Source organism: Caretta caretta, chromosome 2, assembly GCF_965140235.1.
Source record: "Caretta caretta isolate rCarCar2 chromosome 2, rCarCar1.hap1, whole genome shotgun sequence".
NCBI classification, from domain to species: domain Eukaryota; kingdom Metazoa; phylum Chordata; order Testudines; family Cheloniidae; genus Caretta; species Caretta caretta.
Window position 1 is genome coordinate 37,016,489 of NC_134207.1, and position 13,978 is coordinate 37,030,466.

General features: G+C 39.0%; 1 protein-coding gene across 1 annotated transcript in view; it reads right to left on the reverse strand.

Moving 5' to 3' along the window:
• Positions 1-854: 854 nt before the first annotated feature.
• The window catches only part of BAALC (BAALC binder of MAP3K1 and KLF4), a 38,991-nt gene continuing 25,867 nt past the window's right edge, over positions 855-13,978 (reverse strand). Inside the window, exons 2-3 of the mRNA XM_048841416.2 lie at positions 6,938-7,107; positions 855-3,236 (exon numbers count right to left, since the gene is read on the reverse strand). Of these exons, the coding sequence (XP_048697373.1) occupies positions 3,126-3,236; positions 6,938-7,107 (281 nt within the window). The 3' untranslated portion in view covers positions 855-3,125. The remainder of the gene's footprint in view (positions 3,237-6,937; positions 7,108-13,978) is intronic.

A 13,978-nucleotide genomic window follows, 5' to 3' on the forward strand; every position in this document is an offset into this window, starting at 1 on the left:
TCCTGGACTAATAGACTAGATATTAATTATTTTCTTTCACAGTTTCTTGACAGGCTGAATAATCTGCTGAATGAACCATTGGTAAAATGGTTTGACTTTCACTCTTTCATCTATAGAAAATATGCAACCTGCTTTTGCATGACAGAATATAGGCAGATGGATCCAATCCTGGGCATTCAGAACAGAGGCAAAATTCCTCCATCTGATACTTTAAACTTCCCTACCAGGAACAATGTATCTAGTAGACTGCTTTCTCTTCTCCCATCAACAAAAATCCTATCATACTATGTAGGTGGTGTAAAATAAAGCAGTTAAAAACAAAGCATCTCACAGAGTTCAGCTCAACTCACATTGTCAGAAAGTGAATGGACTGTTAGGGGCTGTAATCTACTACCTTATACCATTTGAAAGTCACACATGGACTGAATGAAGATTTCTGAGACCCCCATTTGAGCGTTTATAGTAGTTGTCTTTCTAAGTAATAACCATAAGAGTGTATGATCCAAAGGGTGTCCAGCCTTTAGAGAAATAGGTTTTTTTCCATAGGCCTTTATCAAACAGTCATAACTTAGTGATTGGCACAAGACACAGAATTTGAATCTGGATTTCAAAAGCCATAAAATTCATGGGTGTTTGGATCAAATGTTTTAGTTTGGGCCCATCTCTAGAGAAAAAGATGTGTGGAACAGTTTACACATAGCACTTTCCCAATATGTATACAAGGGTCACAAAAGTCAGGTAATGCTTGTGGTAGGATCTTCACACAACACCTAGATTGCAGCCTTTCTTTTCCATGTCTTGATTTCCTGTTACACTGGGTTTAATCATTAGTAAGTTACACATTTAAATTGTAGTACTATGAGTATCTCCAGTTATTTAATACAAAAAGTTCCTCTGAATTCAGTTTACATTATTGGACAGTAGATCTTCAGTTTCTGAGTTTGATTAACACAAACTATAAAAACTAAAAAAAAATCAAAATAACAAAAGCAATGTTTCCATTGAAATTATTAGTTTACAAATTATCTCGCTACCTGAACTCCTTCTGCCCACTTTGTCTCCTTTGCTCATGCCCCACTCCTTACCTTCTTCCATACCGCCCTACCAGTGGAACAGCCTCCCAGCAAACGTATGTAAAGCAACCTCTCTCTTCTTCAAAAGACACTCTAAAATCTATTTGTTCCCTGATGCATCCTGGCTACATGGGCCACCCACTGCTTCTTTGCTGGATTGTACTGTACTGTCTCTGACTGTAAGCCCTGTGGGTCAAGAATGTTATTGGTTTGGCACAGCTGTTCATGGACAATACCATCTATACTTTATGCTCTACATAAATAACACAGAATCATTAATTTGTATTTTCCGTTAGATTTGTATACTGCCAAAGACGACAATGGTCACCCATTGCTAAGGAAGAATATTGAACAGCCACTGCTTATTTTACGGAGCGAGTCTAAGAGGTGCAGCAAGTTGGCAGGTTCCATTAAGTAGGTGAGATAAATGTGGGTAGCAGCTGTTTTCACCTACTCCACTCAACTTTCAATGCTGCTTTGTTACTGTACATAAATGCACAGCTCAGGTAAAAAAATTAGAATTGCTAAGAATGGGATCTTTGGCTCCCTCCTTTGAAAATCTACGTATTATAAATGGTTTTAAAACTATACAAACTCTACTGCATGCAAAATATTTCTGGCAAAGACTGGACTTTACTTTGTCTTTGTGTAAGAATTATAAAAACAATTACTTATTTAAACAATTCTTTGCTGCATATATTTGCTGTATTCCAAGTAAAGTAATAAATACTCATAAACCTGATGTTGATTTCTTAAAAGAATTCTCATGTGGAATACATTAGGGTGCCGTTCCAGGAATCTATTTATGGTTGTGTCTATAAAAAAGAAGCACCTCATGCAGCTCAGACATAGATCAGTTTCTGCCCACTTCCACCTATTATAAGTCATGAGCATTAATGGTAGCTGAATAGTTACTGTAAATGACACCTTAAGGATGCTCATAGGTGTATAATGGGTAAGTCAAATGATTGTACTGCTCTTATCTCCATGAAAGTCCAAATTCAAAACCACAGTGGGTTTATATCAAACTCATGACTTTGTTGTTAACAGGGTCTTGTATTAATTAGTGGTCCATACAAAAGTTTACATTGATTTCTTGGGAATATACTTATGATAAATATACAGAACAGTGACACAATATAATGCAATTAAAATGTATGTTCTGCCCATTTCTATATATTGGAAGAACAAGGATATATAGCCAAATTAAATTAAATTAAATTATCAAATAAAGATCATCTTCTTGCAGTTGTCAGCATTAAGAAATTATTTGGGAAAGTCTGATTATTTATATATAAAGTTGGAAAGTGAAGGGTGTCTTACAAACTCTTGTAAAACAGTTCTCAGTTTGGACTTTCTGAAGGGAGAATTGAGCAAGAGCCAAGACAGAATGTAAACTGAACACTACCTATGAGCTTAAACTGGGTACTTCAGATTCATTAGACTGATAACAACATGAGTATTATTGCTTTTAAGACCTAAACTCTTCTGCTATAGAAACTAATTTAAAACAAGGTAATTTAACCAGAAGACAATATGACTCATGGATCATGTATATAGTCAAAAATTGGAAGCCATTTGTGTTTCTTTACTTCTGAGATATCTGGGTTTGAGTTTTTATGAAAGTCAGATCTTTAACTTTGTAAAACAGAAAGTAACACATTTCAGGCTACTTACTAATAACACAGATTAGTTATTCTTTCTCTGTTTTAAAGTGAGATGAACTGCAGCTCTAATTGTCCAATCTCATCCTAACAGCAATGCAGCATAGAAAATCTACAATTAGATAGCATAGGACTTGGAGAAAAAATGGTACATATTTTGTTATATTTTTGTACAGTGTCATTGCAATAGATAAATACATGTCTGAACATCCAACAGTGTTTGCAGCTATTTACTGCTAGTTAAGACAATGTTTCTCAAGGCACTCAGCAGCCGCTGCCCATTGCATTCAACACAGAACACCTTGAGATCTTCAAATCTTAAGTGATCAGTCACAGTTAAAGTGCAGCAAAGTATTGTCAGGTCCATCTTCACTTTTGCTTTACTCCTTTAATTGACACAATTCTTTCTGATTCTTCTGTCGCTGTCAATTTGTCTGATGCTTTTTGTAACATTAATGGTGCCTTCTTTTGTGGGCATTTTCTTGGTGTCCCATTTAGCCTGTTAAAAAGTTTAAAACAATATCATGAGTTTGACATTGGCAGCAAATTGTGAGACATTTACAACAGCTATCAGAGGTTTGTCAAAATAAATATGCTAAATACACAGAAAAACCAAGTGTTCTCCACCCATTTTAGTGATTTGGGGTAAATTTTTTAGTTAATCACAATAGATATCTATCCGGCCTCATCCAAAGCCTGTTGACATCAAGGGAAAGACTCCCATAGATGCCAGTGGGCATTGGACCAGGCCAATAAATCATTTTGACCGCCATTAACACTGCTATGCATGCACCTCTGTACACAGATTGAAAAAGTTTTGTACAAGAAGAAAACCCATACACTTGTTACTCAAAACCAGCACAATTTCTCCGACACTTTGCTTGACCTCCACTTAAGTAAATATATAAAAAATGTCATGAGAAACTGGGGTGTTCTATCACTGTGATGTAGGAGATGTGTCGCTTCCTTCTGAATTACTCTATTCTTAGTAATCATCAAGAAGTCCCTGGGCAGTTCTGTTTAAAACAAGATGTAGTGATGTAGCCCTGGCTATTTACTCCCTGAAGCAAAATTCATAATGCAATATATTGTCCTGTGGCTATTGTGAAATACAGGAAACAGAGGGCCAAATCCTTTTTACCCTGTGGGCTAACCTGGGGCAAGTAGAGCCAGGAGGATTTGTCCCAGAATGTATGTGCCATCATGTAAATAATAGCTCAGATGGTCCATTTTAAAATGAGGTTGTGACAGAGTGCTGAGGCCTAATAGATGGGACAGCACTCTGATCACTGTTGTCTCAGTTAGTTTCCCCAGCAGTCATTGATTGAGGAAATAGGGAGGAATTAGTTAATCAGATGGGAAACTGGGTGAGTTAAGGAACTAATTGGCTCATCAGATGACTAACTTGATAAAAGGCAGGAAGGAAGTGTTATTGGGGCAGGGAGCTGTGCCCAAACTGAAGAAGATCCCAAGGAAGGGAGATCTCTTTTCCTTCCAGGGCCCTGATGAACAGGGGTCTGATGGTAATAGAGCTACAGGAATTAGAATTGTTGTACTGAACTGTACAGGTGTTGGTTGAAGGGACTTGAATAAATAATATGGAGTGGACACTAAAAGAAGAGAGTCTGAGCAGTTTCTGTGGCGAACAAGGAAAGGTGAGGCATATGTCCCATACAGATGTGAACTCTCCTTCGCCATTAACCTCTGCTCATACATATTAATCTGATTATTTTAACAGGAGAAGCTATGTTTTTCCTCAAGTTTAGCTTCGAATACAGTGCATATTGGGGACATGTACAGTATATATAGTCCCCATGCAAAATAAAGATTTACCTTTTAGAAATCTAGCGATAGCAATTGCCTCAGTGACCTACTGCAGTAGTCGATTCCACAGGCTGACTGTACACTATCTAAAGTTATATTTATTGTAATTATCTAAAATTTACTGCCCTTTATTTTGAATGATTGCCTCCTTCTTGTGAAATCTTCAATCTCCCCTTGATAATTTTAATAATTCATTCAAGTCTTTTTCTGCCTTTCCAGACTAAATAATTATTGCACAGTTTATATCTATACATGCCTTCTCTGGACCTTCCCAGTCCTCACTCTACCTTTCTTAAAGTGTGCTAACCATATCTGACAAGATAAATGAGTGCACACCAGTGTTTGAAATGGTCTTATAATATTATCTCTCTATTTTAATTCACTTATTTGCCTTTTCAAATGTTGCTATGTACCTGGCAAACATTTCATTAGCCATTCACAATGGATCTGAAATCTTTTTCCTGCAGATTATCTAGATTACAGAGCCAATGCTGCCTTCACTTCCACAAGTGTAACTCCCACTGAAGCCAGTGGGAGTTACACCCCTGCAACTAAGGGCAGAATTGGGCCCCTACATTTGCCAATGTACATTATATTTATGGAAGTTGAATTACATCTGCCATTGTGCTGCCTAATGATCCAAAGTGTTCATATCGATCTGGTGTTTCTCACAGTTCTCCACAGATTTTGTTAATCAAAATAATTTAATGTCAGTCAGCAAACTTCAACTCCCAGTGCACCTCTTCCGTCAGATCTTTCATACAATATAGTCAATAATCCTGGACCAACATTAACCCCTTGAGTGTCCAACCGTTGTATTTCCTTCATTATTTTATGAATTGTTTTTATTATCAATTTATTTTAGGCCCATATCCTTTTCACCTTACTGACATACACCTTTGCTGGCACTACAGTTTGATTCAGCAAGACAACGGAGGAATAGATATTGTAATAAATAATAATACCTAGTTTAGATAGCTATATAGATAAATAGATAGCACTTGTCATCAGTAGATCTCAAAGAGCTTTATTCCCATTTTACAGATTGGGAAACTGAGGCACAGCACGAACAAGTGACTTCCCCAGGGTCACCCACCAGGCTATTGGCAGACCCAGCAATATAACCCAGGTCTCCTGAGCCCCAGTCCTGTGTGCTGTGCACTAGGCAACACTGCCTCCCAATAAAGATAGAAGGCAAAGTGAAGTCAGTGAGAGTACTCACATAAATCACATAACCAAGATTTGACTTAGTGTCAACCAAGTTCTCTGTGCACATGGATATAATAATTGATTGCATGCATCTTTGTTTGACAGAAAAAGTTGGAAGAATGCATTCCAAGCCAATGATAGAGGGCCCAATTAAGTAATCCATACTCATGTGAGTAGCCCCATTGCAGTCAATGGTAACATGATTTAAGGATTGCAGGAACTGGTCCATCATCTCTAGTAACACCAAATAAAATGAAAGACAAGAAGAGTGGGATAATATCTTTTACTGGACCAACTTCTGTTGGTGAGAGAGACAAGCTTTCGAGCTTACACAGAGTTCTTCTTAAAATGTTTGTATTCTTGTTGCTAAAAAAATAAGAATAATAGATTAGAGCTATCATTTGTAGAATCTAATTCTGAAATGCTGCCAAGTCTCTTACAAATTGGATTTTATAATTACATTGATTCTGTTACACCATATTCAATTTGACTGATTAAATTTCTCAATGGACTCATGATTATGACAAGCATTTGCACTTTTTCATTTTCGGCAATCCCCCTATGGCTCTTGAAGTCATGTTGACGTGGAATGTGTCCCTGTACTCCTGCTACTGCAATACTTAAATGGAAAGACACAACTGGGTGTAGGTCACAGGGGAAATATTTCCATGCTGCAGAAGCAACGAAGGATGAATAATACAGTACAAGGAGGTTTAAAATAAACACACACATACTATTGTGTTTGCTATTAATGAACATTAGAGGTAAGATTGAGATGTGGCTTCCATTCTAAACTCCCTTTTCCAGTTGCTGTCTATTTTCTCAGACAAATTCCTTTTGGGCTCAGATTTCCCATGCTTGTTCTCCCATCCCAGAGGTAAATGTTTGAGAGAACCTGTCTGATGATCCTACTGTGCAGTTGGGTAGGGGCCTTTGGGTCTGTCCCTTGTCAGCACTTAATCATCAGTCAGAAGACGTAGATTCAAAGTCTGCCTCTGCCCAGATCTGCAGCTTCTCATGCAATATGCTGTGGCTGCAGTGTAAGTATTTTATTGTATTTCAAGATGCTAAATGGGGTTTGACTGTAAAATGGAGAATTGTCACAAAAATAATTGTAGCCCCATTGAAGCTAGTCCTGAGAGTCACAGAACATAATTATAACCCTACCTCTGCTGTTCTGAAGTTATTGTGTTTCTGTGTCATCGTTCCAGAGGGATGGACTGCAGGTTTTGTGCATTGAGTACCACAGCTAGTTTTCTTCTCAGTATTAATTATTCCACTTGCAGTCGAGGACATGGTAACACAGGTCTGAGTTGACTTTTCATCCTCCAGCATACCTAATAAGAACACATGAAATCACATTCCAACAACATTTGACACTAATGGTCATTGTTCCCTTACATTGTATCACTATTTTGTAACTTTTAACTAAAGAACACTGTAGGGTGACCAGATGTCCCAATTTTATAGGGACAGTCCCGATTTTTGGGTCTTTTTCTTATATAGGCTCCTGTTACCCCCCCACCCCCGCCCGATTTTTCACATTCGCTGTCTGGTCACCCTAGAACACTGTCAACTTGAAACCTAGTTTATATAAAACAAGGAATTAAAAGTAAATTTCAGATAGTAAAGTTGCCTCTGTGTCTCCTGCCTATTTTTGTGATTTTTACCTTCACATTTCCCTGTCTTAAAAATGCCTCTCCTGTCATTGTCCTACACAAACAAAATGGGATATGAGTTATGGTGGGCCCAGGTCCTGTAAGCCACTGAACATGAGCAGACCTTTTCTCTACCTCAGAGGCCTGTTGACTTCATGGGTACAGGAGTTTGCCAATGCAGAGCGGCTTGGAGGATCATGGCCTAACTGACTATACAAGGAAACAGTGACACTGACTGCATAGAAAGTACGATCAAATTCATACAAAGGAAGACACTGGAAAATAACTAGAGACACCTCTCCCCTTGAATTCCTTCTAACCTTAGTAATCTTAGGGGTTACTTATAAAAATGGTAGGTAAGAAATATTCTGATAAAATATGATTTTTATTTAGAAGGGTACCCTTAATTTTTATGAGGACTTGTTGCATAATAGACACAAAAAACATATTTTATCAAAACATTGTGTCCATCAATAGTTAAATTATTAAGGAATAATTTTTTTTCAGCTCTGGTTGAATGTACTGCAAGGCAAACATAGAGCAATATGATATGGGTGAGTCTAAAAAAGTTTCCTCATCTTATTGCATTAACTGAACTAAGCTATCATTTACAATAAGCCTACTTCATTAAACTTCTAGTTGTAATTCTGGGTCTCAAATCTGAGTTGTGGATCTGGCCAAAGTTATAACAACAATGAAAAAAAGAACAAGGCTGGATGTGTCACTTTGGTTACTGTAGCTTTCGTTGTTCAAAAATACTTAACAAATTCTATTTATAAAGAGGCTTGTTTACATGCCAACAGAAAAAACGTATAATCTTATTTTATGGCTGTACAAGTGCTGTGATCACTGGATGGAGAAGTAAGGGTGTGTATATAGATACAAAGGGGAAATAAATGTGAAGAGGAACTATACGGAAAACATTTATTGCTGTTTGAACTGTGCATTGCATCACCAAACCCATTCTCATAAATCAGATATGAATACAAGTGTAGCATTAAGGACACAACAAATGAAAGAGAAGTAGCTCTGTATTCTCGCCCAGAAATCTGCAGGGAATACACCAGGCAGGAAAAGCTGCCTGATCAATAGAAAGAATTTTCAGTAGCAGGTTTCCAAAGGAAATGACTGAGAAAAGTAAAGACGATGGAAATAGCAACTGGGGACATACCAAAACAGCTGTCCAAACTGCAAGAAAAGGTCCACCCAAATTTCCAGTCTTGATGCTGAAAGTGATGAAGGTGACTTAATGCTTGAGAAATGTGAATAAAAATATATTATTGCAGTTTCCTAAACTGTCAACAGATGGTGACAGAGCTTCCATGTGCCAGTTTCTCTGTAGGACTGTCAGGTGGAAAAAAAAAAAAAAAAGTCCAGACAATCTTGGTTTGTATAAATAAAAAATGGAATTAGCTTTTTTTTAACATCAATATTGCATTTTATGTAAAAAATATGTTTTAAAGTCCTTAATGCTTGGAAGTTGTCATTTTCTGTGAGAGGAAAAAACTGATGTTTCTCTCATCTCTTTATCTGCTTCTAACAAAGAGCTTCAGAGGAGATCCTGGCAATTACAGGCAGGTGAGCCTGACTTCACGGGGCAAAGTGATAGACACAACAGTAAAGAACAGAATTATCAGACACATAGATAAACATGATTTGTCAGGGAAGAGTCAACACAGATTTTGTAAAGGGAAATCATGTCTCTTAGAATTCTTTGAGGGAGTCAACAAGCATGTGGATAAGAGTGATCCACTCGGTATAGTGTACTTGGATTTTGAGAAAGCCTTTGATGAGGTCCTCATCAAAGGCTCTTAAGGAAACTACGTAGCAATTGAGATAAGAGGGAAGGCCCTCTCATGGATCAGAAACTAGTTGAAAGACAGGAAACAAAGGGCAGGAGGAATAAATGGTCAGTTTTAAGACTGACCATTCAGAGAGGTGAACAGTGGACTGCCCCCACAGGGATCTGTATTGGGACCTGTGCTGTTAGGCATATTTGTTAAAGATCTGAAAAGGGGAAACGAACAATGAAGTGGCAAAGTTTGCAGACAACACAACATTATTCAAGATAGTTACATCCAAAGCAGATTGCGAGGAATTACAGAGGGATCTCACAAAACGGAGTGACTGGGCAACAAAATGGCATACGAAGTTCAACATAGATAAGTGCAAAGTAATACACATTTGAAAAAATAATCTCCAATATACATTTACAATGATAGGTTCTAAATTAGCTGTTACCACCAACAAAGAGATCTTGGAGTCATCACCAGGATAGTTCTCTGAAAACTTCCTCTGAATGTGCAAGTGGCCAAAAAGGCTAACAGTGTGCTAGGAACTATTAGGAAAGGGATAGAAAATAAGACAGAAAATATCATAATGCCACTAATAAATCCCTGGTACGCCCACACCTTGAACCAGTTATGGTTCCCTTCTCTCAAAAAGGATATTGTGGAGATGGGAAAAGTTCAGGGAAGGGCAACAAAGATGCTAAAGGGCTTCCATACAAGGAGAGATTCAAAAGATTAGGGAGGTTCATCTTAGAAAAGAGATGACTAAGGGGGATATGATAGAAGTCTATGAAATCATGAATGGTGTGGAAAAAGTTAATAGAAAAGTGTTATTTACCCTTTCACACAATACAAAAAGCTGATGAAATTAACAGGCAGCAGGTTTATTACAAACAAGAAGAAATACTTTTCATACAACACACAACTAACTTGGGGAATGCATTGCCATGGGATGCTGTGATGACCAGAAGTATAACTGGGTTCATAAAAGAACTGGATAAGTCCATCAATGGCTATTAGCCAAGATGGTCAAGGATACAACCCCATGTTCAGAACAACCCTACATTTCCAACCCCCAGAAGCGGAAGATGAGGTGGATCACACCATAGTTGCCCTGTTCTGTACACTCCCTGTGAACCTTTGGTATGAGCCGCTGTTGGAGTAAAGATACTGGGCAAGATGAACCATCTTCTGATCCCGTGTGGTAGCTCTTATATTCTTATTCCACAGCACTGACACCTCCCCTCATTCAGCAGTAAACATCTCCTCTCCTGCACCTCCATGAAGTCTACTCAAGCAGGTTACATTTTAAATCTCACACCTCCCTGCTGCTTTCCAGACTAAGGTGTGCAGCAGAGTAGTAAAAAATTTATTAAAACGAATGTTAAAAAAACTATATAAGACATAGTTTTGGAAGAGAGTGTCTGTACATCTGGGTATAGTGCTTAGATTATCCACAAATATAAAGCTGGTTTTTAAAAGTCATATGATACTTTTTTTCTTGGTCCCAGTCACCTGGCATGGGTCAGGGTTACAAAGGATTCTAGACTACTGTTGCACACTCAGATGATTTGTGGGAAGGGACATGAGGAGCCAGTTAGTTATTTAGGAACAAGGGCTCAAGAACTGTTTATGTATTTATGGCATAGCCTATGGAAACAAATGCAGGCTTGGTAGCCAGGAACTCCCAAGTTCTATGCCCCACTCTGGTACTGACTTAATGTGGTCTTGTGTATATTGGTTCTACTCCCGGCTTCAGTTTCCCCATCTGAAAACAGAGATAAGGATACTTACTTATTTATCTCACAGGGGTGTTGTAAGCATGTGTTACTACAGGTCTTTGAAGATGCACACTGCTATAAGTGTTAAGTATTTGGACATTTGGACATTTCAAACATATGGTGTCATGGGGTGTCCACCCCACACAAGGCCTGAAGGAGTTAAGGTAGCTAGGTGGCACAGTGGCTGCACCTGGATGAGAAGCCAGGGAGTAAAGAGAGTTAATTAAAGAGGAAGCTTAGCTGGACAGGAACAAGAGGGGCCGGCATAAGCCCAGGACCTGAGAGTAGAAGGAGGCTGCAGAGAGAGAAGCTGCAGTTACTCTCAGGATGAGAGAAGGCAAGGTAGGAAGTACCTGAGGGAGACAGGTGCAAGGTTCAGGACAGTGCAGACCTTGACTGCTTGTTATAGGATCCCTGGGCTGGAACCCAGGGTTGAGAGTGGGCTTGGGTTCCCCTACCAGCCCCTGGGGAGCGGGCGTTAAGAGGCAGCGAGAGGGAAGAATGCCTGGCACTGTGGGTCCTTTGATACCCCAGAAGGTGAGGACTACAGTGACCTGGGTGGAGGGCCAAGCCATGAAGCAAGAGTAGTTGAGTCCCAAGACAGAGAGGCTGAGAGAGTGATGGCGTGAGCAATTGCAGGAAGGGTATCAGACTGGCAGAGCTAATTCCCAGATACAGCCAGAAGGAGGTGCTCCAGTGATGAGTGGAGTGTCCCATGACCCACAGGTTAACAGTTTTTTCTTCTGTGGGTTCATTCTCCTGCACTACTTTCACCATGCAGCTATTTGGAGGTTGAGCCCATAACAATACTATTTTATTGTGTTAGTACTATTATGAAAAGCACAGTTGTATTGATTTGTATTACTGTAGCACTATTAGGTACAGTTGTTTTATCCATTCATCGGCTGATTGTGCTGCCGCTTTCTGTCTTTCACGGAACAGATTTATTGGAATAGATGTATCTTTCTTGGGATTGTGGAAAACCATAAACACTGGAAATGGTAGATTTGGTTCATTTGTGTACTCTGCTAATTTGCTGCTTAAGTGCCACACTCTGCTGAGATTAGACATTTTGTCCAATACTTATCTGAAACTAACCACTTATCAGCATCTGGGACTGCAAATATCAGTTCCATTCTCTCTTTCCATTGAGCCCAGTTATTAGTTACATTGCCATTATCGGGGTCTATTGATGTACTGCAGGCTTTATCCTTATTTTAGTCTGACGCTATTATGTTTGCTTTTCTAAAAGTAAGAAACTGTTTTAGAACCCTTGTTCATCAACAAGGGAGTGATTTACTGAGCCGGCTGTAACAATATGAAAGACACTTTCAGGCAGCATGCTGTTTCCTGGGAGGAACTGTTTGGAAGCAACAGTTGCTGGAGAACTGTCTGAGAACTCAGGAGGCTGAAGAAGCCATGCTGTAAGCAGCCACAACAAACCCTGAGTGAGACCTTATGTGTCAGAAGACCCAGACACAACAAAGCATAAAACACTCACAAGACTAGAGAAAAAAAGACTATTGGAAATTCTAGCATCATCCACTGCAAGTTTAGGAACTTATTGTATTCACTTTCCTCTTCATATACACTGGTGTGAAGTCAGAACAACAATTCATTAGCAATGGAAGCTAGAGCACAAGATTCTGTTGACAAATCAGAAAATGAAACATAATTTAGATGCTAGCTATTTCATGAATTCATATATGAATCCTAATTAGAGAACAGACAAGGTCTTAAAGAAAGGACTAGGCACAAAACTTCTTGCTCTCCAGATGGCAAGCGTTTGGCAGTGTTATAAGAGAAGCAGAATACTGCCGTGTCACAAATAAAGGAATGACTGGTTAGATATTTTTCCTTTCACCATCTGGAAGTTGCAAGCTGTTAAGGTAGAAACATCCTGTATCTGAGTCTTGCCTAAGTATAATTTAAACCAAACTGCTTAGGCATTTATGTCATGATCATCATGTTGATAAATGCGAAGTAATGCACATTGGAAAACATAATCCAAACTATATATACAAAATGATGGGGTCTAAAATTAGCTGCTACAACTCTAGAAAGAGATCTTGGAGTCACTGTGTCTCTGAAAACATCTGCTCAATATGCAGCAGCAGCCAAAAAAAGCGAACAGAATGTTAGGAAAGGGATAGATAACAAGACAAAAATAATATAATGACAATATATAAAGCCCTATACCCACGGCTTGTTGCAGTTCTGGGCACCCCGTCTCAAAATAGATATTAGAATTAGAAAAAGTACAGAGAAGGGCAACAACAACGATTAGGGGTGTGGAACAGCTTCCGTATAGGGAGAGATTAAAAAGACTGAAAATGTTCAGCTTGGAAAAGAGATGACTATGGGGGATATGACAGAGGTCTATAAAACCATGAATGGTGTGGAGAAAGTGAATAATGAAGTATATTTGCCCCTTCACATAACAAAGAACTAGGGGTCACCCAATGAAACTAATAGGCAGCAGGTTTAAAACAAACAAAAGGAAGTATTTCTTCACAGTCAACCTGTGGAACTCATTAGCAGGAGATGTTGTGAAGGCCAAAAGTATAACTGGGCTCAAAAAAGAATTAGATAAGTTCATGGAGGATAGGTCCAGGGGTGTCCCTAAACCTATGACTGCCACATGCTCAGACTAGATGACAGGTGGTGGATCGCTCAACGAATTGCCATGTTCTGTTCATTCCCTCTGAAGCATCTGGCACTGTCCACTGTCAGAAGACAGGATATGGGGCTAGATGGACCATTGGTCTGACCCAGTATGGCCATTGTTATGTCCTTATCATAGTAATATCAGAGTGCCTGTTTTCACACACCCCTTCCTCTCTGTAAGCTTGCAGAGCTCTCAAAGTAGGAATTGAAGCATAATTATGCTTTCCTTATCACCATCCAATTCTCTCTGTCAGGACAAGCCCACTCAAATTGTCTGAGAGCCTCCCAGGGCCTGGATAAGTAGTATAGTCC